The 27976-nt window shown below is 42.5% G+C and overlaps 1 protein-coding gene across 3 annotated transcripts in view; it reads right to left on the bottom strand.

Annotated features, from left to right (window-relative positions):
- Nucleotides 1-27976, bottom strand: part of gas7b (growth arrest-specific 7b) — a 367980-nt gene that overhangs the window by 76060 nt on the left and 263944 nt on the right. For all 3 annotated transcript variants that reach the window (XM_068004339.1, XM_068004338.1, XM_068004340.1), the window contains exon 5: nucleotides 24813-24866. In XM_068004339.1, coding sequence (XP_067860440.1) covers nucleotides 24813-24866 — 54 coding nt within the window. The remainder of the gene's footprint in view (nucleotides 1-24812; nucleotides 24867-27976) is intronic.

Raw genomic sequence — 27976 nt, 5'->3', positions numbered from 1 at the left:
ATGTTTTTTTTTAAAATGAGAAAATGGTGTTTGAACAGTCCATTACTTAGAAAAGATAAAACTATGGAAAAGGGTAGCAAAGAGTAATGGTGAAAAGACACAGGGAAACAAACAGAGCAAGAGAGGGGACAAAAAATCCCTTGCCTGCAGTGAACCATTTACACAGGGTAGGTCAAGAATGAAAACATTAAATAATTACCTTAACAGCAAGGAACACAATGCTGATTAAAAACACAAAGATTCAAGGCAAAAAGAAAAATAGAAAGAACTGAAATGTAGGAAAAGATGCAAGAATCAAACAGAGAGGGTGAGGTCAATTGTGTCAATTTGTGAACCTGTATACAGATGAAATAAACCAGGAACAGCCCTCAAATGTTATATAGTGTGAATCTTGTGTTGAAAGTATCAAAACCGTCAAACACTGCCTTACAAAGCTTACAACACACTGCTTATCAAAATATATGTTCCAACTTACATGTAATTTTAAACCATGATTCTACTTTCAACTTTTTAATATATAAAATCATACCATTACTATTGATGGTGGTGAGCAGTGAACCATTACGTGGCCATTAAGGACAGATCTGCCCTGTTGTAAACATTTTGAAATGAATAGCAGTGCAGTACAAGTTGTGTCTGAAGGTGAGTAATTGGCCCCCAGGGCTGTTGTAATCTGATTCCCAAAGCAGCAATTTGTAAGGCAACAGAGTTTAGTTTCCAGTACAGGAATATTAACCCCGTGAGTGCTGAAAGAGTTTCAGTTTTCAAAATACATACCAATTTCTCCTCATAAACCAGCTGCAAAGATTACTCTCTTAAAAGTCTCCCAGTATAATGAGTATAAAGTAGAAATAAGCTAATGTGATGCTGTCTAACGTGTGATCCATGGGCTGAATCCAGCCTGTGAGCTCCTTCAATCCGGCCTGCAGATCATTTCTTCCACTTGCTCAGAGTGGTTCACACTCCCTGGACGTTGAGGATTAGAAAAGCTGCTTCCTGGCTGCTACATTTAGACCAACTGCAGGAACAGCATTTTTGTACCAACTTGGAAGCGGTTTGCAAGCCTGGTAAGCTAAACAGGCCTTTGGCCTAGCAGTAGTATTCCCGCCTCGGAGTCAGAAGGTGCAGGGTTCGAACCCTGCTCCAGACAGTCCCGGCGAGCAGAGACCGGAGCTCCAGTTCTGAATTCTGGGTTGACATCCAGTGGAATCCTTTCATCCAGTAGATGGGTTGTGGGAGCCCATAAACCCATCCCGACATATAGGACTGCTGTAAAGATGGTTACGGCTACGGAAGGAGCGTTCACGCCGCGGCCTGTCAGACTGTTAATCAGCCGGTGAACCTTCACACTATTCTCCAAGGGAAGAGCATGAAGATACAGAAACAACAACCTTGTGAACTGCAGGACAGCAGAAAGAGCAGGAGGTAGCTGACAGGGCCAGGTCTGAAGAAAGGATGCAAGGGGTGTAGAGGATGCAGAGCAGGCAACGACAGGAAGCACAAAAACATAACTGAGGTAGAGTTATATATTTAGTGCATTGCTTGGGGGTTTTTTTTAATGCAAGGCATTGGATTTTTGTATACATGGGCTGATTTTTTTGCAATAGGAGGCATAGGATTTGTTCATTATCAGAGTAGGCACAACTTATAAGCAAGAGAAGCTTATCCTTCAGAAAGCAGTTTGGGCTACATTTCAGCAGCTATGAGTTATTTTGCTTCTAAGATTTTTATAGGATTTAAGTTAAATCCAGCACTGGCTTCCACTGATAAGCAATGAACTCAGCTGAAAACTGGAAATATGAGTGTCCACCTTAAAGTTATTTTTAAGTAAACTTTTTTGTAAAAACTGAAGTGCAGTGATTCAGCCTTCAAGCATATCAAGCTAGGATTTGAATCATAGAATTTTACAGCACAGAAGGAGGCGAGTTGCCCATCATGCCTGTACTGACTCTCAAAGACCAATCCTCTGAATCTCATACCCATATGTGGTATCTATAACATCTTTAATTTAAATGGGATTATCCAGAATTAAAATGACTTATTTTCTGGGTACCATGTTTGAATGGTTCAATCAGCACTGTGCTCAATTCAACATTTCCCAAATGTGCACCCACACAAGGCAGTCTTATCCCTTTTAATCTTTCCCTCTTTGGCTTGGCACCTGTTTTCTCTTCTGCATAACACTTGCAACACTTTTCTACATTTAAGATGACATTGTTCATAATGTAAAAAAAAACTCTGCTCTTTTAAACAGATCCACAAAATAATTGAGAACATTGGCTGGAATAGAAGACACTAGTGTCAGTCGTGACTCAGTGGTGGCAGTCCCACCTCGGAGTCAGGTTGTGGGTTCAAGCCGCACTCCAGACATTTGAGCACAAAATCCAGGCAGACACTCTAGTGTAGTACTGAGGGACTGCTGCACTGTTGGAGGTGCCGTCTTTTGGATGAGACATTAAACCAAGGCCCCAACTGCCCACTCAGATGGACATAAAAGATCCCATGGCACTATTTCGAGTGACGAAGTGTCCTGACCAATATTTATCCATCAACCAATGTCACGAAACAGATTATCTGGTCATGACCACAGTGATGTTTGTGGCACTTTGCTGTGCCCAAATTGGCTGCCACATTTCCTACATTACAACAGTGACGACACTTCATTGGCTATAAAGCACTTTGGGACATCCTGAGGTCATGAAAGGCACTATATAAATGCAAGTCTTTCTTTTTTTCATGCTGAGATCTGGTGAAAACGTGTTCATGTACAAGCAATTTACTGAATTCATGTTTGTGCTTTACTCGCTCCTGTGAAGTGCCATGCGACCTTTTACTACGATAAAGGCACTATATAAATGCAAGTTGTTGTTGTTGACTGTAGTATTTTTAAATAAACCCATTTGCCCAGCCTATAGTAAATTGACAATGTTATACTATCTTCCTGTAGTCTGCGAGTCAACATCAGTTCACATCGTGTTAGCATTCTGGACTAAACTATAAACAGAAATTGTGTTAAGAGCTGTGGGATTTTTTTTTTTAAATTGGTCTTTATTTTTCTGCTTTGCGCTGCCCAATCCAAGGGGGCAGTCAAGAGGGGCTCCATGGAATTTTGCTATGCATGGGAAAAGCAATCCAACCGTGGCTAACTGGAGAAGTTAAGGATAGTATTAGATTAAAAGAAGAGGCTTACAATGTTGCCAAAAAGAGTAGTAAGCCTAAGGATTGGGAGGGTTTTAGAAATCAGCAAAGGATGACCAAGAAATTGATAAAGAGGGAGAAAATTGAATATGAGAGTAAACTAGCAAGAAATATAAAAACAGATTGTAAGAGCTTCTACAAGTATTGCTTGGGGAAAAGGAAGAGATTAGCGAAAGTAAATGTGGGTCCCTTAGAGACAGAGACAGGAGAAATTATAATGGGGAAAAAGTAAATGGCAGAGGCATTAAAAATATATTTGTATCTGTCTTCACAGTTGAAGACACAAAAAACATACCGGAAATAGAGGGGAACCAAGGGTCTAATGAGAGTGAGGAACTTAAAATAATTAAGATTAAAGAAAAAGTACTGGAGAAATTAATGGGACTAAAAGCCGACAAATCCCTTCGACCTGATGGCCTATATCCCAGGGTTTTAAAAAGTAGCTGCAGAAATAGTAATGCATTGGTTTTGATGATCCAGAATTCCCTGGATTCTAGAATGGTCCCTGTGGATTGGAAGGTAGCAAATGTAACCCTGCTATTCAAGAACAGAGGGTGAGAGAAAACAAGGAATAATATGGCAAGTTAGCCTGACATCAGTAGTAGGGAAAATGCTAGAATTTATTAAGGAGATAGGAACAGGGCACTTAGAAAATCATAATATGATTAGGCAGAGTCAACAAGGTTTAATAAAAGGGAAATTACGTTTGACAAATCTATTTGAATTTTTTGAGGGTGTAACTAGCAGGGTAGATAAGGGGGAACCAGTGGATGTAATATATTTGGATTTTCAAAAGGCATTCGATAAGGTGCCACACAAGAGATTGTTATACAAGATTAAGGTCTTGGGATTGGGGGTGATAATATTAGCATGGATTGAGGATTGGTTAACGGACAGAAAACAGAGAGTAGGAATAAACGGGTCATTCTTGGGTTAGCAGGTTGTAACCAATGGGGTGTCACATGGATCACTGCTTGGGCTTCAGCTGTTTACAATATATATCAATGACTTAGATGAGGGGACCAAGTATAATGTATCCAAGCTTGCTGATGATACAAAGCTAGGTGGGCAAGTAAGGTGCGAGCAGGACACAAAGGGATAGAGACAGGTTAAATGAGTGGGCGAGAAGATGGCAGATGGAGTATAATGTAGGGAAATATGAAATTATCCACTTTGGTAGGAAGAATAGAAAAGCAGAATATTTTTTAAAAGATTAAGAAATGTTGGTATTCAAAGGGATTTGGGTGCCCCTGTACATGAATCACAGAAAGTTAACATGCAGGTACAGCAGCAACTAGGAAGGCAAATAGTATATTAGCCTTTATTGCAAGGGTGTTGGAGTATCAGAGTAAGGAGGTCTTGTTGCAATTATATAAGGCTTTGGTGAGACCACACCTGGAGTACTGTGTGCAGTTACAGAGCAAGGATACACTGGCCTTGGAGGGGGTGCAACAAAGTTCACTAGATTGATTCCTGGGATGAGAGGGTTGTCCTATGAGGAGAGATTGGGTAGAATGGGCTTATATTCTCTGGAGTTTAGAAGAACGAGAGGTGATCTCATTGAAACATAAAATTCTTAGAGGGTTTGATAGGGTAGATGCCGAGAGGTTGTTTCCCCTGGCTGGAGAGTCTAGAACTAGGGGTCATAGTCTCAAGATAAGGGGTCGGCCATTTAGAACAGAGATGAGGAAAAATTTCTTCACTCAGAGTTGTGAACCTTTGGAATTCTCCATCCCAGAGGGCTGTGGATGCTCAGTCATTGAGTATATCCAACATTGAGATAGATAGATTTTTGGACACTATAAGGGAATCAAAGGATAGGAGGTAGGGTGGGAAAATGGAGTTGAGGTAGATCAGCCATGATTTTATTGAATGGCAGAACAGGCTTGATGGGCCGTATGGCCTACTCCTGCTCCTATTTCTTATTTTCATCAAAGACACAATTCCAAAGTTATTAAAATGAACTGACAGTGGTTTAGGACTTTTTATTTTAAAAAAAATAGTTTGTGCATTGGAGTAGATCAAATTTTAGATTCTTAGTTTCTCACTGTGGGGGGTTTCTGCTTCTGTGTAATTATCTTACTTGTAAATAAATTTAACTATTAGTTTAGCCTGGATATTATGGTCTTAACATTCAGAGTGGATAGATGAGCATAGTGGTCTCCTAATGCTTAAAGCTGTGACAAAACAAATAACTGCTAGTCCTGTGTCATCCTACCTCATTCACATTATGCACATTAGTCCAAGTTTCAGTTCCTAGGTTTGCGTATGAATGCTGCCCTTTACAATGAACATGAGTTAAAAGTGTTAGCAGAAAGTGTGAAATGTAACACCTCTATGCAGTCCAGCTCCTACTTCCACCTCTGACCCCACTACACAACTCAGCTCCCCTCACACCACCGACTCTCTTTGCCTTCTATACAGTCCAGCTTCCCCTTGCACCACGTAACCAATTGTTCCTTCTACACATCCCAGCTACTCTTCATCGCTGACTGATACCACCCTCTTCACAGTCAGGCTCACTTCACTTGTTCAGTGTGACTCCACTCTAGTCACTGTCCCTCCCAATATCTACGTGCACACAGCAAAATCTACGGTTACCACGTAATTAATGGCAGCTTGTACAATCCTAGTTCTTTTGTGGTACATGAAGGAGTATTTTAATTGTAAACAGGACATTTTAATGACAGCGATACCAGTTGATAGAGGCTTGTGAGGTGTACGTTTTATATAGAAGTATTTGTTTACAAAAAATGAATATAGGTACCTGATTTTAAAAAAAGTTGGAGGCTCTGATAACAAGGTGGAATCTGACACTATAATAAGAACATATAATTGCTGAGACTGCAACAGCACCGAGAACTCTGCAGTGGGAATATCCAAAAAGACCTCAGACTGGCTGCAGTATATTCTGGTTTTGTTCTGTCCTGATACACAAGCTGATGTGTGTCACTTCCTTTGTATTTTGCACCATTGCCAGCTTGGAATGTCACTTTAATTGTATGTTCTACACTGCATAGATATTTTCTATAAACAATGCCAAGAAAATTCTCACGCTGATTGCTGTAAAGTAAGAGCAGAGAAAGAATGAATTACAGAATATTTATTAATTCACAGGATTGTCTAAATAAATAAATTGCTGCTTTTACTCAGCCATCGGAGCACCTGTAGCCAGGGCTCTCCCTTTACCTCACTGTGAGGAGATGCAAGAGATTACGACAGGCCAACAAGCCCTCATTAGTCTTTCCTCTCTCTCTGTGACCAGCACAGGGACTGGACTCTAAAATTGAGGCACTTTGTTTGATGATACCAGAGCAACCTGATGTCTCCTCATGGGTTTTATTAGAAAAGGCATCTCAGTACAGATAGCTCCAACTGAAGCTGGGAGAACTGTCAGCATCAGGAAATTCTTAGAAGTGACATTTATGGTTGATGTGAGTGGCATATATTGCAAATATATTGGAAGATATTGAAAATCTGTTTTTTGACTGGGTTGTACATGAGTTTCTGGCATACGACAGCACACAAGATGCCAGTTTTTGAAATTGAACTCAATATTTGCCCCCTTCTGTGTCCTGTGATTTAGGGGCATTATCAGTTATTAAAGTTTTCAATTAATTTTCATCAACAACAAAAATCAGAACCCCCATCATGATTCCTACCCCCCCTCTCTGGTATCTCACCTACCCACTAGTCAGATGTTGAACTTGCAAAAAGTGGCAACCCCAGATACCAGAGTATTGCTCCCGATTGCCGCGCATTGACTTCTGCTGGAAAACGGCATCTCGCCCTTGAAATCTCCGTGATTTTTACGAAGTTGCTGCACTTGCACATTAATTGCCCATTAAACTCACCACAGAAAGTGGAGTCTAGTAATTAATAGCGTAAGTACCCTTTTAACATAGTGATAATTGTTAACAACTGCCAATCAACCTCTCTTACCCAGAAAGTGAACAATTAAAAGTGTGGAGTCTCATTCCTTCAAGTACCGAATTGTTGTTGGAGATTTTAAAAATATCAAATTTTAAAATTTAAAAAAAAAAATCTTGCTTTTCCTTTCTCTTTTATTTGGTCTCAATCCAATTTTTCTTTCCCTCTATTTCTCTTTCTGTACCTGATTTGACATTGAATTCACCCACTCTAATTCACCCTCCTTCTCAGTCCTTCCTGTTTATTTCTCAATCCTTAAATCTCATTAGTTAAGGAGATACATTGCTTGTCCTGTTGTTCACCCTCACCGTGCCGTTAGCACCTCGCACTTCCAGCAACTTTGTAGGCAAAACATTTGTGAGCTGAAGGGTGCAGGAAAATGTCTAACTAACTGGGCATGCTACAAGATGCCCTGCTCCAGCATATTTTCACCCAATCAATTTATAGGGGATGGGAAAAACGAATGAGAGGGGAGCAAGCCTGGGCCGGCAGCGGTGCGCAATATTGTCATGGAGAGAGGAGAAGCACTCCCGTTCCTCCTGGCTCCACATTAAAACAAGCAAAAAAGAATGTACTTCCTCGGCAGCCTTCAACAATCCCTTTAAGGACCAATGGTTAGACCGTTGTGGACCCAGGAAAACTGAGCACGCTCTGCCCAGTTTATGCTGAATTTGGCAGCCGGGTAGTAGGCCCCTGGTTAGCATATTCAAGGAGCCTAATGCCTGTTTGAGGCAGGCTCCCTGGACACTTGGAAGTAGGCACCTAACAAGTTGGTAGTCGGTGCACTTCCAGGGGAGATCAGGTGCAGGACCCCTAATTTCTCAACTGATAAACAGATGCGACACAGCCCAATTTCTGCCTTTGTGATTTCCGAGCATGTAGTCCTGTTACTGGGCCAATAACAATGCAGAAGAGGAACAGGAAAAACTCATCATCAGTTTTTTGTTAAGAACGAAATTTCACCCCCACGGTGCAATGCTCCAGTTAAACTGAAAAGCAGTATTCAGGAACTGCCAACAACTCTTCCAAAATTCCACAAGTGCCTCTCAATGTACAGATGGTGAGTTCATGAAAACAAAACTCTCTTTAAAAGGCAGTGTCTTTGGTAGATTACACGAAGAGTGAGTTACAGAAAGTGAAATCAAACTGAAATGCAGTGTTTGGCTACCTTAGCTTTTAAAAGTGGAAATAATTCTTTGGCATGGCAGTAAAATATATATTAAAGAATAATATCATTCACTGATCTGTCCATCACAGATTCCCCAGTAAAATCTATGAAGGAACTCACATGAAGCGAGTGACAGTTGGCAGATGTAAAATGTGGGTCAGATTTATTTATTTTTTGCCTTTCAAATACAGCCTCATTAGATTGGCAAAGGGAGAACTGAGCTCCCCTGAGCAGAGCTGTGAATACCGGAAGATCTACAGTAGCCCAAGCCAGACCCAATCACCAGTGATGTATCTCGCACAGTCGAGAGGGAAGGAACAAGCTGAAGAATTTCAAATGGCTTCTAACTGCTGAGGCCTCCTTGGGATTTGTCGTCAACAGCCCCAGGCCATGTATAATTCAATTCGCTTCACAGAACTGCTTTGAAAAGGAATGGTAATCCAGAGAGACACAGATAAATAACCATGTCATCGTTGTACAAAAATGTATAATTTATTCTCAGCATTTCAGAGCTGATATATGTACTTGCATAAGAAATTTTGGATATATTCATACCTCATTTTTAAATATGTGGTCAGTGCATGTCACGAACCACATGTCTGATGTACTGCCCGTCTCAAAGGCTCTCTTACCCTGCAGACCTGGTTCAGGGGGCAGCAGTACTACACCCATATTCCCCGCTTTCCATACAGCTCGCTTATCCATTAATGCGGAACAAAAGCAGAGACAGCAATACAGTCCCCACTACTTATACCATCCATACTAATCTCAGCATTGCCTTGTGTCTCTCCCACGATTTGCTCTTTGCTGGCAAATCTTTCTGTTGGCGCTTCACTAGGTCGTTACAGGAACTGAGTGGAAACTGCACACGACATACCAATCCATATTTTAGTGACCAGTAGAGCCCATAGGGATCACAACAGTGGAGATCAGCTTTACTGTCCACTGCTAATAGCTGGTAAATCATGTTACCACCAACATGTCCACTACAAACGGTGGAGACTGTACCTCGAAAAAACATTGGTCTCCATTTTCCCTGGAACAAAGCAATTCAGTCACTTTCTATTTCTAGGGCTTCACCCTCCTACTTCAACACCCAGTACAACACGCCATTTGCCAATTCAAAGTGTGATTGGGCAGTTAACCCACCTTCAAACCTCTTTGGCAAAGTCATCTAGAACTTGCTAAACATCATATTACAGATCGGCTAGAAGTGCGTCATTTTTTAAAAAAAAATGTTGTGCTCGTCAAAGTGAGGGATGTTATTGCTGGGGAATGGAATTTTTTCCATTTCAGGCATCCAGTCTCAACAGCATGCACTCCTAGCTAGTTGTAGAACAGCCAGATGCAGATTAGAGTTCACTTTGATCTGCCCCAATAATGTGCCTTAGCTCCAATCTCAGAAGAGTACCCCCTACTGCACAAGTGAGACATTGTTTCCATTCCCCACATTAGCTATCCTTCGGTCTCAATGATTGAAATTGAGCTGTAAGCTCACGTCTGCTAGAAACATGACTGAAACCGCCCAAACTTTCACCTAGGATACTTACAAGTGAGCAGAAGGAGAATGTCATCCCACGAGTCTGATTTGAACCGAGGTCCTAAAAGCAAAAGGCCAGAGTCTAACCCAATGTGCCAAGAAGTACTTCTGGAAGAGCAGGTGAGTTCTCCCAGTGCATTGGCCAGCATTTATCACTCAACCAACACCATCAAAACAAATTAACCGCTCACTTCTCCTATTTGCTGTTTGTGGGATCATGCTGTGCGCAGATTGGCTGCTACGTTTGCTGACAGAACAACACTTGAAAAAGTAATTAATTGGTTGTGAGTTGCTTTAGGATGTCCTGAAGTTGTAAAAGACCTTGGCCCGAATTTTCCACTGAGCAGCGAACAAATGGCGCCCGTCAGACTTGCACTTGCCCATAAACTTTTCTTGTTTTTTTTTAAACTGCAAATTCCTCTCATCGGGTGCTGAATCCAAAACGGCGCCCCCTACAGGGCATCTGGGACCTGTGTGAACGGGGCACAGAACTGCCCATCCTTTAACCAATCAGATTAAAGCATCTGATGAGCAGTGAAGAGTCAGAACCAGGAAGTGTAAGTTAGAATAGTGAATTCAATGTCAAATCAAGTACAGAAAGCAAAATAAAGAGGTTAAGAAATATTAAATTAAGAGGTAAAAGAGACAAAGAAAAAGAATAAAAATTTAAAAGCATTTCTTAAAAAATAAAATGTCCAACAACAATTAAAATGTGAAGGAATGAGACTTCACACTTGTAAAAGTTAATTTTCAGTGCCAGAGAGATTGTTTGGCAGTAATTAAGACTTACTACGCTGTTAAAAGTGTGCTTAGACTTAAATGACGACGTATCTTTTTTTGATGAGATTAGTTCGTATCCATCAAGTCAGCACAGGAAACTCACGGCGTTCCATTCATTTGAACGATGAGTCAGCCAGCGGGATATCTTTCTCGTGGAGTTTACGGAGGAGCAGGGCATCTGGTACAGAAACTTTCGGATTTTCACGTTTGACTGCGCATGTGCAGTCACCGGAAGTTCTGTACTAGATGCACAGAAATTACAGTGAGCCCCGTTAACCTCACTGTTATTTTCAGAGCAAAATCCAGCCCGATATATTCTTTCCCATAACTTCTTTTACTTTGTGGCTTCAATGCCGTGGTTCTCATCATTCTCCCAACTCCCATCATTCTGACTTGCCTAATTGCAGGCATGAGAAGGCCGCCCCCCCTCCCACCCCCCAAGAGGAGCATGGCAAAGTTGCGTCCCGATGACATCAGGTTGCACAAGCCAATCTAACTGCGGATGGAATAAAGGCCGCAGTCTCTGGTCCACCAGCAAAAGCCAGCGGCAGCGAGGATTCCAGCCACAGGAAGCCTAGGTCAATGGTTTTTTAAAACTTTTTTAAAAAGGGTTGTTTGTGGGCCAAGAGGAGCCTGACTGTTCCTCCTGCCCCACAAGGATACCTTGGGCCTCCCCCATGCCTCACCGGCCGCCTTTCCTCCCCTCCCCTCCCAGGATACATACTTACCGTATCAGGGACCATATCGTGGGTTCCCAACAATGGCCTGATTCCCACCCCACCCCACCCCATTTTTGACTCCCATCTGCCGGAGAAGACTGTATTCCCACCAGCTTCAGGGGGGAATCAGTGTCAGAATATGTTAATGAAACCCGGGCCTCACGCTTCAGAGGGGCATTCGCTTCGGCCCCCACACGCATGATACCCGCCCCAAGTTAAAATTGGCACTAAAGAATGAATGGTCATTTAAGGGAAGCACTGTTAAGCTGCTGGAAGTGGAACCACCATGAGTCAAGCTCTGGCTCAGTTGGTAACACTCTCGTTTTTGAGTTGGAAGTTCATGGGTTCAAGTCTCAGTCCAGAGATTTAAGCAAATAATCTAGGCTGACACATCAGAGCAGTACTGAGGGAGTGCTGCACTGTCAGAGGTGCCATCTTTCGGATGAAACGCTAAACCATCGGCCCTCTCAAGTGGATGTAAAAGATCCTATGACACTATTCAAAGAGCAGGGGTGTTTTCTCCAGTGTTCTGGACAATATTTATCCCTCAACCAATATCACTAAAACATATCATCATTATCACATTGCTGTTCGTGAGAGCTTGCTGTGCACAAATTGGCTGCTACGTTTCTTACACTACAACAGTGACTACACTTCAAAAAGTATTTAATTAGCTGTAAAGTGCTTTGGGACATCCTGAGGTCATGAAAGGTGATATATAAATGCAAGTCTTCTTCAGGAGACAAAGACATAAAATCAGAAAAAATAAGAACATTCCACCATCAGAACCAGTTAAAGCAGAATTACGGTCATCTTTAATGTTCTTTTTCCTGTAGTTTTGTTCAGCCGTGGCTGAGTGCTGATGATATCAGGAGAACTGGCCCGGAGGCATCACTGAGCTCAGTGGTGTGAGACAGTCCTATCAGCATCAGTAGGCAGCCATATCAGCATCACTCACCTGACGAAGGAGAAAGCCTCTGAAAGCTTGTGATTTTCAAATAAAACTGTTGGACTATAACCTGGTGTTGTAAGATTCCTTGCATCAGTAGGAATACACTCACTAACCCTGGCTGCTTCTTCGCCCTGTCAGCTCAGTAACTCCAGCAAATCAGGTCCTCCCCATCTCATCGGCATTCACCGCTTAGATAGAAATCTTCATAGAAATCAGCACAAATAAATCTTCTGCCAACTGAGTCACTACATACAAGAAAGTAGTGAACAATGCTCTGAACCTCTACAAAACAAACAACTTGTAGCAACCGTGTATCATAACAAGCATCAGGAAGCTGAAGGGTACAAGAGCAGCAAGGGACAAAAAGCATTCAATAAAGTAACGAATCTACATAAAACTCAACACTCGCTTATTAACAGAATGCTACATGACTCTGTGTGATTACTGCAATAGCCGTTTGCCTACTAGAAACTAAGGAACTCTGATTAAGACTAGGCTAGTGACCTGTGCTTGAATCACCAATGACTAGGGTGGCCAACTGTCCCGGATTGTCCGGGTGTCTCCCGGGGATGGAGGATTGATCTCCCGGGCACTGCTGCTACCGGAGACAAGTACTTTGCATTTGTGGTTTGTGCTTGTGTAGCTAAATCCCCCTGCACTGCACAACGTGCGGTCAGGCCCTCGATGCCGGTGCTCTCGCCTGTAGCCCCATTCCTCCCAGTTCCTTTTATATTCCACCTTTTTCAAATATTTATCCCATTTCCTTTTCAATGATGTTCTAATCTCTGCCTCAAAAGCCACTTGTGGTGAAGCGTCTCATAGTCTAATGGTTCTCAGTTCAAGAATCTTCATTCTCCCTTCTCCCTTGGTCTTGTGAAGCATTTTCAGAAATCTTTATATGTGAAAAGCGTTACATAAATGCAAGTTGCTGTTGTTCTGGACTGAGTGGCAGTACAGCCCACAAGTCTATCTGGGAACTTCCCAGCAGCCAGTTACACAATAGCATTGGGGACAAGCTCAGAAAAAGGTTGCCTACTGCGCTCTTTGTTAGGGAATGGCACATTGTACTGGGGAAGGGGGTGAACAAAAGAAAAAGTACGCAGAATTGGAATGACTGATTTAACAAGATCCTGATGAAAACGCAGAAGCAGAAGTTGGTTCTTTTCCGACATTGTGTCCACGGAGGACGTCGCCTGGGAGATCAGAGTTACCGGGGTGGAAGGCTAAAGGTTAAAGGTTAAATGGCAGGGCTGTGTAGGGCAGACCCCAATGGAACAGCGATCACGGGTGGACAACTGCAGGAGTTGCCAGAGCGGAGCGTGCAATAAAGTTTTACGATTAATGGCAGTGTGGTTACAACAACTGACTGACAAGACTTGTAACAAATGTTCATACAACTCACTTTGGGACACAGTGACCCAAGTTTTCAGATTGTAATGCCAACAGTGAACTATTCATTTTAAGAAGTTACTTTTGGTACTAAGATAGGAAAACCTCGGCCTGTATGTTTGAATTTATTATAGATAATCCTAAAGCAGTATTTCATGTTCAATTCATTGGTTGGAATATGAACAAAAATGCAATGGGAATCTCTTCAAGAACAATACCCCTTTACACAGGTCAATGTGTATTTATCCAAATAGCAATAGTAACTGCACTTCAAGGTAATTCATTGTATGTGAAGCACTCTGGGATGTTTGAGAGCTTTGATAAAGTGCTTTATGAATGTAAATTCTTTATTTTAAAGAGAGCCTCAGTTCATTATATATCCTTTTAAATTACAACTAAAACAGTTATGTATAATTCTGATCAATTTGCTAATCCTAGTTAGTTTTTGTTTTTTTTGTTATATTTATCTATATTTAAATTGGGAATGCCAGTGATGTCAATGAAACCGACTGGGAAGAAATACTATGCCTGACAGTGTGGTGGGGGCAAATTAACCTGCACAGTTGAAATGCCAATGTCACTGAAGAACTCTGGGTTAATAACTGTACCTACAGTTAATTCAGTTCCCTCTCAATGTTGGACTCTAACACCTTCCAGACAGTTCTACTGATGATGCCATCAGTCCTTACTACTCCAATAAATATATTGTCCCACCACCACCAAAAAGTAGAAAGATAGGCAAAAAGATGTTAGAAATATATGATAAGGTTAAATGAAGTGGGGTGGGAGGAGGCTCTTGGAGCATAAACACTGGTACAGACCAGTTGGGCCGAATGGCCTATTCTTGTGTAAGTACAGACATATTTATTTGTAATCTGATTGGACAGTTTGGCTTTTTCAGCCATTTCAAGTTGCTTCCCAAAGCCGTATGAGCAGAAATTTCAACTTTGGCAGGGTCGTAAAACAGTTGATATCAGATTGGCTGCCGCCCCGCCCGTTATGACTTCAATGGAACGAAATAACAGGTGGGGTGTATAACTAGCGGCCGACCCGATAGTGCCCGTTTTTACCACCCCCCCCCTCCTGCTGAAGTTGAAAGTTCAGGCAGTGTCTTCCCACTGCAAAGACTATTCTAATAATTGTTTATGAAACAGTCATAAATTACAGTTCTAAGTGAATTGACACTTATGGTAAGTGGCGAGGATTAGCCTTTTGATAGAGGACTAAAGAAATATGCAGATTAAGGTCACAGCTCTAAAATAAAGTTGATTTCAAGCAGTGTGAATTAGTCTATTCAAATGAAATTGTGCGCTTCAGGATGCATTGTGCTGAATTGGGGAATGAACTGTAGCACTGTGATACATGAATGCCTGCCAAATTGTGCTTCTATTGTCTTTCTCTTTCCTTCTCTCCACAAAGGCTTGCTTTTTGCTGGGCTATAGTTCTACAACTACAGGTAACCCTCCAGTAACTTGTTTCAAGTCATTCCTCATGTATGAGCCTAGACAGTAAGTGCTGACAACCTATTCAACAATGGATGGCATTATCGCCTTACCTCAATCCTGTCCTCACGTTGAGACATGGACATTTCTTTTTAAAGGGGGCACTGGTTAGCAATCAGGAGTGAACGGATTTACCAGATGCCTAGCCTGTGGCCAATTGTAGTCCGATCAACAAATCAGCTGAGATCAATTATTCAACATAGATTTTAAAATCTTTAGCCACTATACATTTAGAGTGAGAAAATTCACAGAGGGATTCAGTCCCTGCATCAACAGAATGGTAACTAAATCTGTACTGTTGGGAAAAGGAATTGCAAGGGCTAGTGCAGCAATGCTGTGTGTTGGAGAGAAAACTGGAAGAGAAAGATATTTACTTACTTTTCTTAAATAAATTTATTTAAAAAAAATAATTTTAAGACACGGACGTCAACAAAGTCAAATATGAAGAATAAAGTTAATCGAAATCCACTTAATGTTGCCCCTACTAGCTGACAAACAGCAGTGTTGAGTCAGTATGGGGAGAGAATTGTGAGGTTAACAGCAACACTGCAGCATTGACTGTGCCACCTAAAGCGTTTGTTACCATGGCGACCTACAGTTTGCTTCCACAGAAATGGAGCGTGACATTTGAAACACAAATGACAAATGTTGTCATTACAGTACTGTACTAAGATCCATGAGACATGCAATTACACAGAAACGCTTGACTTTGACATTTCTGATTTGCAGTTATCCAGCATCTCTGATGCCACAAACAAGGGGCAGGTTGCTGTTGCCAACATTGCCGAAATCAACAGCAACCTGGCAACGAGAGTGAGGTGGCACTCGTGCTGCTGGAAGCAGTGCACATCAGCAACAGCAGCAGATTTGGCCCATGATCCTAACAGCAAGAGAAATCCAAAATGGCTTCCCATCACATAAGGGTTGCAAACCCTCTAAGATTAATCTCCTGGACACTACTGAGAGCAACCCAGGAGAAAAATCATAGGGGCATTTAAAAAAAAATCATGTTTTCTTTTCATTTTCTTTGAACACTTCTGTTTATGAGTTATAAAAATATTGCAGATTGGAAGAAAGGCTGTTTGACCATGTGGGGCGACTGGGAATGGGAGGTCATGTGATGAAGCCTCCAGGAGCACGTCCAACCAGAGATGACAACCCTACATCAGAGCCGGTTGTGTATTTCAGCTATCAGCGTACTGGGCTGATGAAGCAGTCAGGCTCGCACTTGATAGTACTGAGGCACAGTTTCACTTTAATCAACCTGGATGGATCGTCCCCAGTCATTGGCTTAGAGGGTGAGGCCCAGGAAGCAGGCACCCTTTGCGAGGAGCCTGCGCACAATGTTTTAACGTGGAATCGCTTCTGCGGAAACCATTCCATAATATGAACAGGACAAATTCTACAGCAATGGGAGCCAAGCCAGTACTGGAGAACCACTCCACGTGTTTATGGAGACTCAATGTGATGAAACAGGCCATTTTGCAAAATAAAAAAAAATCATCTCAGTGCCGTCAAATAATTCATCACCTAACCACAGGAACCTCTCTCTCTGTTTGAGGAAGAATTTCTTTTAAACTGCTTCACTCCACTGAACGTCACTTTTCATTAAGGCAGTGAGAAATCAATTTTCCTGTATGCATTACACAAAATAACACAGGTAGGAATGAATTACAGAGCAGCGACACATCCCAGTGTTAAGAGAATGTTGAGAGACTACTTGAGTGTTGTTCTTATGATTTATGACTACCTAAAATACTTCTAACTATTACATACAACACAAGTACTGCAAGAACTCTGAAAGTGACTCCACTCCTGGTAGTTTAGTTAGTAACTGCACTGCTTAGTGTGGTACTGATCCATACAAACCCAAATATTCACAGGGTCAATCCCCACAGACACAGTAAGTTGTGTACATGGGAGCAGGAACTTACAATGGGGCACAGACAGACTAAGAGAGTGGGCAAAACAATGGCAGATAGAGTTCAATGTGGGGGAAGTGTGAAATCATCCACATTTTCTTAATGGTGAGATATTAGTAGTTGTGAAGGAGCTAAGGGATTTAGGTGCCCAATCACTAAAAGCTGGTGCATAGGTACAAACAGTAATTAAAAAGGCTAATGGAAGGTTGGCCTTTATCTCCGGGAGTAGGAATACAAAGGTGAGGAAGTTATGTGCTTCACTTGTACAGAGCCTTGGCCAGACCCCATCTGGAATACTGCATTCAGGTTTGGGCAGCGAATCTCAGGAAAGATATATTGGCTTTGGAGGGGGTGCAGTGCAGATTCACCAGAATGATACCAGGGCTTAAAGGGTTAAATTAGGAAGCCAGGTTACATAAGCTTGGCTTGCATTCCCTTGCATTTAGAAGGTTGAGGAATGATCTAATCACGTATTTAGTGTGATTTGATGGTTTCTCTGTATATACCCTATTTCCTCTGGTGGGGGAATCCAGAACAAGGGGGCATAATCTTAAAATCAGAGCCAGGTCATTCAGAAGTGAAACCAGAAAGCACATTTTCACCCAAAGGGTAGTAGGAATCTGAAACTTCATCCTCCAAAAGGTTGTGGATGCTGGGTCAATTGAAATTCTCTAGACTGAGATCGATAGATGTTTGTTAAGTAAGGGTGTCAAGGGATATGTAACAAAGGTGGGTAAATAGAGTTGAGATATAGTTCGGCCATGATCTAACTGAATGGCTCGAGGGGCTGAATGATCTTCTCCTGTTCCTATGTATCCTATGTTCCCCAGTCTGCTGAGTTAGATGATCTCAGTTGAAACAGCAGTAAGTGTTACAAGTGGTGTCATCATTCTTAGATGTGGATATTGGTTGAGCAAATGATCAGACTCAATGGTGATGCCTCTTACAGTTGAATAGTTGATAGACACTCATTGTCTAAGATCATACATGAGGAACAGCCATTCGGTTTGAAGTGCTAAATGATGGTTGGTGATGGAAGAATTGGAAGGATTGTTTTAAAAAAGAGCTCTTTAAAACCAAATCTAATAACTTGTCTCCCTATCAGCTAACTTCAATTATACTCTGATCTCCTGTGGCTATGGAAGAACATACCACGTTTCCTATCACTTTGAGCTGCACCTAAAAACTTAGCATGAAAACATGAACTTCAGTAGGACATGCCTAAAGGAGAAGGAAATGGTATAAATTAAAAATTGAATAAAGTTTGTGAGCTTGTTCAACAGTTAACACACCAGAGTTAAGATAACTGTATAAATCTTTAGGTTGTGTAACATAATGAAAATTTATGCCAGTGATATTTATAATACATCTATGGGGCCATTTTCACCCAACCTCCACCTCCCGTGTACCTCAAGAGACCTGTTGCCCCATGTCTCTGACCTATATCCACAGCCCATCAGCAAAGAGCGAGAGAGAGAGATATAGCATTCCTTGGTAACAAGTTAGTGAATAATCTGATTTACAGTGATCAGAGTCCGGTCCTTCACCTTGATTTGGTACTCAAAAGACATCAAGTGGCAGACTTTCAATTGCATCACAACAATTGAGAAGTCTAAATGAGCATTTGGAAATGAAAAGCAATAAAGAGTGTAACTGGTGTCAAATCTTTATCAATGTTCCATCAAACCAACCATTCTTTACAGCAGTGAACCCGGGTCATTTAAGGCAGAAGGGAAACATAAAATCTTCTGTTTTGAAATATTCTGCTTGTGAAAGTTATTGGGTTTAAGGTAACAGCGACAACGATGAAATGAGGACAAATTAGTATGGAAAGAACTCTGGTTTACAAAATCGAGTCAAGAGTGGTATGATACTTTGGGCGTGTTCCACAAGTCACCACAGGTAGACTATCTGTACATGCAATGAGCCCTCACAGAAAAGACCTCAATTTGTGGAAGATAGAAGTCAATCCATCAGTTGCTCCATCAGAGAAGTGGCAAAGATGGATAATAGCTGAATGTGCAGCCTGTACGAGAGAATAGTGCCAGGTTATCATGAGGCCTTAATGGCAGCAGTCTTAGATTAAAGCTGGACTAGAGTTACTGTAGATGATGATGTCAACAACCTGAGAATGTGTTACAGTCTTTGTTTCTTCTCTGTGTCATATGTGTTTTCAATAAGGTAATAATTAATTTTCCATGGTGCTGCTCACCCACTGAACAATTTGGAATTGAGCTGCTGGCACTTCTAATGCAGCTGGACTTGCTCATAAGTTGAGTCCCAGGCTTGCTCAGGGCATAGGGCCTGAGAAGGCCTAGGACTTCAACACAGTTAATACTTCAGTTAGAACTTGATTTTTTAAATTTTTACAGTTACTTCCATTTACATGATATTTTAGTTGGTGTGGAGTGTCATAGGTACTTTGTGATTGTTAAATCTGATGGGTGCCTGCTCACCAATATGCCATGTGATTTGCACAGACCAATTAGAAAGCCAAGGGAACATTACATTCATCTGTACAGACACAAAGCTCATTAGTAAGATACAGTTTGACACTGTCTATTTTTCTTCTCTATTGGGCACACACCATTGAACTCATGTCTTCCATTAGTGCTATTGAGTTTGTTTGTTTAAATGAAAAACACATGAAGCACAGAAAACTGCAAGTGCTCCTGAACATAGAGTAAAGAAGAAAGTTACTGGCCCGTGCATGTGTTGATGCACAGGAGCTATTTTTTGCTGAATACACATAGGAAAAAACTGTGATGACTATAGGGCAGCTTCACCTATGCTATGTAGTTCACTTTACAAAGATTACGATTTGGATAAGCTGCTTCAAATAAAATTAGTTTGGTGTCCATATCAATTATGAAGACCAAACCCTTCGGCACATGATGTAGGGAAACTTAAATAGTTGATAAATAACTCCAAAATGTGTTTTAAGTTTTTAGAAAGAAGACTAACAAATATAAAAAGCAATTCAATCTCATAGCTCTGCTCAAGCTGTGCTCTTGAGATTTATGGCATCAATAGAACTGCTTGATTGAATGACTGCCTTTTAACTTACTGCCAGCCATCTATTATTCATCATGTATTGTGGTAAAATTGACTGCTCTATAATTACAATATAACCATTATTGGGGATGAATGTTTGGGTCCTTTCAGAGTTTTTCCGAAGCTAAAGGCTCGCTGCCAGAGACACGCCCACACCACTAGGCCGGAGAATATAGATGCCATCTTCTTTCATTGCCAAACTGGACTACTGGACACACGATGCAATACACTGCCAAAAAATGTGGATTGACAGAGCCCCCCCCCGCCTCCCTCAACCAAACTGCCAGTGACAAGTTATGTTCTGATCATTAGATTCACATGAATTAACCCTTCCTGACAGTGTGACGTTTATAAGGAATAAGTATTGTTTTTTTTAATATAAAAGGCTGCCAATCTTTACCTTCCCTGAAGACTAAGCTGGTTACGGCAGTGAGTAACTGAGCAGTGCAAATCAGGAAGGTGTCAGCTCCATACTGAGTCAGCTGATTTCAGCTGTGACAGCAGTATAATTACCCTCAATACCATTAGGCTAGCAAGGAAGAAAAACAAGATTGACTGGAGTGCCTCTCCTGAATGCGATCCAACTCCTTCTGCTAGAAGTACATGCGTGTGGATATTGTGGTGAGAATAAGATCTGACTCGGCTGAGATGCCCTCTGGAGTCGAATATCCGGCCGACACTCATTGTTGAGGCTCACACGAGCCGAATGTTCCACTCGGGCAAGGGGCTAGAGAATGCCCGATGACCAACTGCCCAGAGCCCGTCACCCATATTCAATAAGGAATAAACACCTCCAAAAATACAACTTGCATTTGTTATAGCACCTTTGGTAATCTCAAAATATCCCATCGCACTTCACAGCCAATTAAGTACCTTTGAAGTGCAATCACTGTTGTAATGTAGAACACATGGCAGCCAATTTGTACACAGCCAGGTCCCACAAACAGCACTGAGATAAACGATCAGTTCTTCTGTTTTGGGTGTTGGTTGAGGGATAAATATTGGCCAGGTCACCGAGGAGAACTCCTGTGCTCTTCTTTGAATTGTGCCATGGGATCTATTGCAGACAGGGCTTCGGTTTAACATCTCATCCGAAAGACAGCACCTTCGTCAGTGCAGCACTCCCTCAATAGTGCACTGAAGTGTCAGCCTTCCGTCAGCCAATGAGTTGGAGGTAGGACGGGACTTATGGCCGACAGGAATTACAGCAAACAAAGTTTATTTACTCGGCAAACACAGTCTATTTACAGAGCCTATTTTAAAAAAAGAGTCTCTAAGAACTGCAGCAACAAACAGAACTCATGCGTAAAATCAAACCCAGTCACTTACAGTAGTGCAGTCTCCAGGCGTGATTGATGGGGGAATTACCCAATCATCTCCATCTTGGCCAGGAATAGTGGTATCACTATATGCAGCCCCCATAGTAATATACTACTCAGACTGTTCAGTAAAAATTGCATTTCCCCAATAGCTCAGCTGTTTAAAGCAGTAAGTAGCTGAATCATATAGAGCAGGAAGTTCCCAAGTTACATTTCCAGTTTTCTTGCCTCCCCTCCTTTCTTTAGAATCATAGAATCTTACAACATGGAAACAGGCCCTTCGGCCCAACATGTCCATGTCGCCCAGTTTATACCACTAAGCTCGTCCCAATTGCCTGCACTTGGCCCATATCCCTCTATACCCATCTTACCCATGTAACTGTCCAAATGCTTTTTAAAAGACAAAATTGTACCGGCCTCTACTACTGCCTCTGGCAGCTCGTTCCAGACACTCACCACCCTTTGAGTGAAAAAATTGCCCCTCTGGACCCTTTTGTATCTCTCCCCTCTCACCTTAAATCTATGCCCCCTCGTTATAGACTCCCCTACCTTTGGGAAAAGATTTTGACGATCTACCTTATCTATGCCCCTCATTATTTTATAGACTTGTATAAGATCACCCCTCAACCTCCTACTCTCCAGGGAAAAAAGTCTCAGTCTATCCAACCTCTCCCTATAAGTCAAACCATCAAGTCCCAGTAGCATCCTAGTAAATCTTTCCTGGTTCAAGCCACACTGCAGAGTCTTGAGCACATAATCGGCTGCATATAGTGACAACATTATTATGCTGTTAAGTGGGAATCAATACTGTGTAACATTTGCTGAAGACACTTGTGTAGATAACATGTGACTGATGGGAATGTTCTATGGAAATCAATCAGGTCAGTAATTGGAGCAGTGCAGTGAGCTCTTACTTAACTATAGCCATAGCAGACCTATGCAGTGCAGCATTTAAAACAGCAGTTTCACTCGAATACGATATGGCACTTATCTTCTGATTTGGAAACGCATAGGAAAGCTTACTGGTTGTCCTTTTTTTTTGTTCTCGAAGACATCTATGAATGAAGTATGTTTGGGAGTATTTGTGGAATTCAATCTAGCAGGGGCGTCCAATCAGGGGCCTGAAACCCAGTCAACTCAGCACAATTTGCACTCTCATTCCTTACTCATTGGGCCGGAAATTGCTCGTAAAGTAACCATGAGCCAAACAGCGCTCACCGTTATTAATGGGCAAATTGAAGAGCAAATTCCGGCGACCGCACATGCACAGTCAAACATGGAAATCTGGAACTTGCTCTTCCTGATTCCCTGCTGATCTGACAGCTTCGCATTAAAGAGCTACCGCAGGCAGGAATCAAAAGACCAGCGCGAACTTGCTCTCCTCCCCAGCTGGAAACTAACTAATCTGGCCAGAAAAAAGATACGTTGAGTTTAATCAGGTGTAAACTAACTTTTAGCGGCTGGCTAAGTAATAATGTCTGCCAAACAACCTCTCTGGCATTGAAAATTAACTTTTAAAAATACGGAGTCTCATTACTCCCGATTTTAATAGTTTCTGGACTTTTTTTTAAAAACTGTTTCAAATTTAAAAATTTTAATTTTTTAAAAACTTTTTCTTTGTCTCTTTTATCTCAGTCTTTTACTCTTGCCATGTCTTTATTTCACTTTATCTGAATTTCCTAATATTATCTGACACTTCCTGAATCTTAGTCTGCACGGTTTGTGAATGAGCTTTACTTCCTGGTTCTCACAGCGTGGCTCGCTTCAAGCTGATTGGTGGAGGGGACACATAGCTCCTTTCCTCCTCTCAGCTCAGGGAAGCCCAGGAAAGATTGCTGCACTTCTTGCAGGTCTTAATTAATGCAACTTGGTGCCCAGAAGCCCACGAAAAAATTGTGGGCGAGTTACTTACTTATGAGCGGCAAGTGATGTCCGTTCGTCGCTCGGCGCAATTGCCAGCCCATTGATTTGTCCTGTTTGAATTTTGTGGGCCTGGAGGTTTGGAAAGGGTTGTTCTTAGTGCTGTTTCCTCATTTATGGATAAGCCCTAATCAGAACACCAAGATCCTTTAGTGTTATCAACTTGAAATATATGCAACTTAACGGGAAGATAGATTTAAACTCGATGGTACACAGCCATGCAGCTGATAAAGACAAAAGGTTGGACTCCCTTGCAGTATAGTACAGTGTGGTGCTAGTGGTTTTCTTTTGCACATAATCTAGGCCAACACCTCAGTGCAATACTGAGGGAGTGCTGCACTGTCAGAGGTGCTGTCTTTTGGATGAGAATGTTAAACCAAGGCACAGACGTAAAAAATCCCATGGCATTATTTCACAGAAGAGGAGGGGAGTTATCCCCGATGTCCTGGTCAACATTTATCCCTCAACCAACATCATTATCACATTGCTGTTTATGGGACCTTGCTGTATGCAAATTGGCTACCTCGTTTCCTACATTACAACAGTGCCTACGCTTCAAAAAATAACTTAATTGGCTATAATGCGCTTTGGGACATCCTGAGGTCATGAAACACGCTATATAAATGCAAGTCGCTTTTTTTCTTTTTGCTTTTCTCACTGCAACAGTGTTTAAGTTGAAAAATCAGGAGCTGGCACCAGCCTAATAAAATACCTTGACAGTGGAGAGCACTAGCTGTTCATGTGGGTTCCTAGAGAAAGGTAGCGAACCATTTTGTGGAAAAATCAAGACAGTACCAATCCGTAGCTCCTCAAAATCCCCTAGAGGAGGCTCCAGACGTGGAGCCTCACATAACCGGAGCGTGGATCGGAGAATTGGGTTCATAGGTCAGAGCGGCCAACTTGCGTTACTCCCAACTTTCCAGTGATCCACTTGAGTGCGTCTATGTACCAGGGGCAAAACGTACCCACATGGGAGCAAACACGGGCACGAAACTTCTAAAAACAAAATTCCAAGACAGCTTGGAAAACATATGGTTAATGCACTACAAATAGAATTGAGCACAGCTGCTAGCTGCAGGATTTTGTGCCCCACAGTTCACAGACTGTGTTACACTGGATCAACCCTATCTCTCTAGATGCACATACTTCCTCTGGTTTCAATGTACAATACTTCACTATAATTATATTATTCAGAGATTGGAGAAAAATGATTTCTGAAATAAAATATTTGTCTCTTGATAGAATTGGAAATGGAATCAATTCCTTTCGACACTTGTAAATAATTCTGAGGCTCTGCTCGTCCCACTCATTTCAGCTCCATCACCATAGCAACAACAAACTGCTGAGAATATTTTTGTAACAAGCCTTGCTTTTTTTTTGGGTGAGCTTTTCCCTGTGCCCCAAGAGCAATGTACTCACCGTAATGATGCTGTCTTTACTCTGTCTTCGGGTGGGTGACCCAATTCCTGGACTCTGAGGGAAAGAGAAGGATGCGTCAGTAGTCATCCTGGTCAAGGGGGGGGAAATGAAAGTCAGGGCTGAACTCTTGTTACTTCAGCTCACTCCAAGCCAGCTCTGCCCCAGCTTTCCCCCAAGTAACCCCGCCAGGCTGGTGACAGTGACTGAAACTCGACTGTTCTGGTTGGTGAAACAAACGAGGGCGTCTGGAGCTTTCACTGACCACCCGAGGCGGCCATAGTAAGGCGAGCGAATTAGTGCATGAATGCCGGTGGGAAGTGGGAAATCAACCAGAGACTCGATACACATCAACTTCCAGCCTCCCCCCACCCCCCCCACCACCACCTTCTCAATGTGCGCCCTTTAACAATGCCTCACTTCTTCTCATTAACTCCTTCCCCACCAAATCCACACTGTTCAGAACGTTACAGCTTTGCGTTATATACAGTCAAACACAATGCTTCCACCCCCATCACAACCGATGTTAATGGAAGTTAACTGATCCACCACCCCTCCCCCCCCAATCAAAATAATTAGTGGATTAGTCAAGCTAATGCTACTCTCAAATAATTGGCTGCTCGCTGAGTTTGGAGAACAGGTCGTGGGCAAACGCAGTACACCAGACATGAATCCCACACATATCGATGTGGATGCTGAACCTGTGCTCTGAGCTCCACGGGTTAGCATTCTTTTATTATTTTTAACCCTTAAAAATAACAGTGACAGCAGCACATGGATCACATCTGCCCCCACCATTTTTTTGTCTTCCCCTAAATGTGACCACTTATGTTGGGCTACAGTTCCAGTAACCAAAATACACAAGTGCATTACCTCACCCACAAGGTCAGTTTTCAACTGTGAGGCTAGACATGAGTGTTATCAGGCTATTTCCAGTAGTAAAGGGGTTTAGAATGATGGGCGAGAGATCCAAGATTGCATGTAAGAGGTTTAAAACAGTGGACAAGATAAACTTCCTTACACAGAGTTGAGGCTGTAAAATTCACTTCCAGGGCTAATAGTTGAGGCAAAAACTATGACAGCATTCGAGATTAGTTTGAATAGCTGGATGAAGGAAAAGGGGATAAAGAGATATGGGAACAGGATGAGTAAATGTGATTAGGACTATTTGCTCATGTGGATCGTAAATGCCAATGTGACTGGTTAAGTTCCTGCAGATATTTTGCTATACGGAGGCATATCATAAGTGTAAGTGGCTGTTGTCACCTCCGAGGATTGTATGTAAATGTGGAAGTGCAGAAATCATTCCAGCAAAACTAAAATGGTTGTTAAGAGTGTTCACTTACATTATATCCAGAATAAAAGCAAATTCTACTCCAACGTTCAGAACAGATCTAGCAGCTCAAAACTGGGCATCCATGAGGTGCAGTGGGCCATCAGCAGCAGCAGAATTGAATTCCAGCACAATCTGAAACCTCATGGCTTGGCATATTCCTCACTCTACCATTACCAACAAGCCAGGGCATCAACCCTGGTTCAATGAGGAGTGTAGAAGAGCATGCCAAGAACAGCACCAGGTGTACCTAAAAATGAGGTGCCAACCTGGTGAAGCTACAACACAGGACTACATGCATGCTAAATAGCGGAAGCAACATGTTATAGACAGAACTAAGCGATTCCACAACCAACGGATCACATCAAAGCTCTGCAGTCCTGCCACATCCAGTCGTGAATGGTGGTGGACAATTAAACAACTAACGGGAGGAGGCGGCTCTGTGAACATCCCCATCCTCAATGATGGCGGAGTCCAGCACGTGAGTGCAAAAGACAAGGCTGATGCGTTTGCAACCACCTTCAGCCAGAAGCGCCGAGTGGATGATCCATTTCGGCCTCCTCCCAATATTCCCACCATCACAGAAGCCAGTCTTCAGCCAGTTCGATTCACGCCACGTGATATCAAGAAACGGCTGAATGCATTGGATACAACAAAGGCTATGGGCCCTGACAACATCCCAGCTGTAGTGGTGAAGTCTTGTGCTCCAGAACTAGCCACGCCTCCAGCCAAACTGTTCCAGTACAACTACAACACTGGCATCTGCACGAAAATGTGGAAAATTGCCCAGGTATGTCCGGAACACAAAAAGCAGGACAAATCCAATCTGGCCAAATACCGTCCCATCAGTCTACTCTCAATCATCAGCAAAATGATGATAGCACTGTCGTTGACACCTTCCAAGTGGCACTTGCTCACCAATAACCTGCTCACCGATGCTCAGTTTGGATTCCGCCAAGACCACTCGGCTCCAGACCTCATTACAGCCTTGGTCCGAACATGGACAAAAAGAGCTGAATTCCAGAGGTGAGGTGAGAGTGACTGCCCTCGACATCAAGGCAGCATTTGACCGAGTGTGGCACCAAGGAGTCCTAGTAAAATTGAAGGCAATAGGATTAAGGGGGAAAACTCTCCAGTGGCTGGAGTCATACCTAGCACAAAGGAAGATGGTAGAAATTGTTCAGTTCCATTCGCAACCTCTCAGATAATGAAGCAGTCCATGCCTGCATGCAGCAAGACCTGGACAACATCCAGGCTTGGGCTCATAAGTGGCAAGTAACATTCACGCCAGACAAATGCCAGGCAGTGACCATCTCCAACAAGAGAGAGTCTAACCACCTTCCCTTGGCATTCAATGGCATTACCATCGCCTAATCCCCCACCATCAACATCCTGGGGGTCACCATTGACTAGAAACTTAACTGGACCAGCCACATAAATACTGTGGCTACAAGAGCAGGTCAGAGGCTGGGTATTCTGTGGCAAGTGACTCACCACCTGACTCCCCAAAGCCTTTCCACCATCTCCAAGGCACAAGTCAGGAGTGTGATGGAATACTCTCCACTTGCCTGGATGAGTGCAGCTCCAACAACACTCAAGAAGCTCGGCACCAACCAGGACAAAGCAGCCCGCTTGATTAGCACCCCATCCACCACCCGAAACATTCACTCCCTTCACCACCGGCGCACTGTGGCTGCAGTGTGTACCATCCACAGGATGCACTGCAGCAACTCACCAAGGCTTCTTCAACAGCACCTCCCACCCCAGGACCTTTATCACCTAGAAGGACAAGAGCAGCAGGTACGTGGGAACAACACCACCCGCACGTTCCCCT

The sequence above is a fragment of the Heptranchias perlo genome, chromosome 23, assembly GCF_035084215.1.
Source record: "Heptranchias perlo isolate sHepPer1 chromosome 23, sHepPer1.hap1, whole genome shotgun sequence".
Lineage (NCBI taxonomy): Eukaryota > Metazoa > Chordata > Chondrichthyes > Hexanchiformes > Hexanchidae > Heptranchias > Heptranchias perlo.
This window is presented reverse-complemented; position numbering and strand designations above follow the sequence as displayed.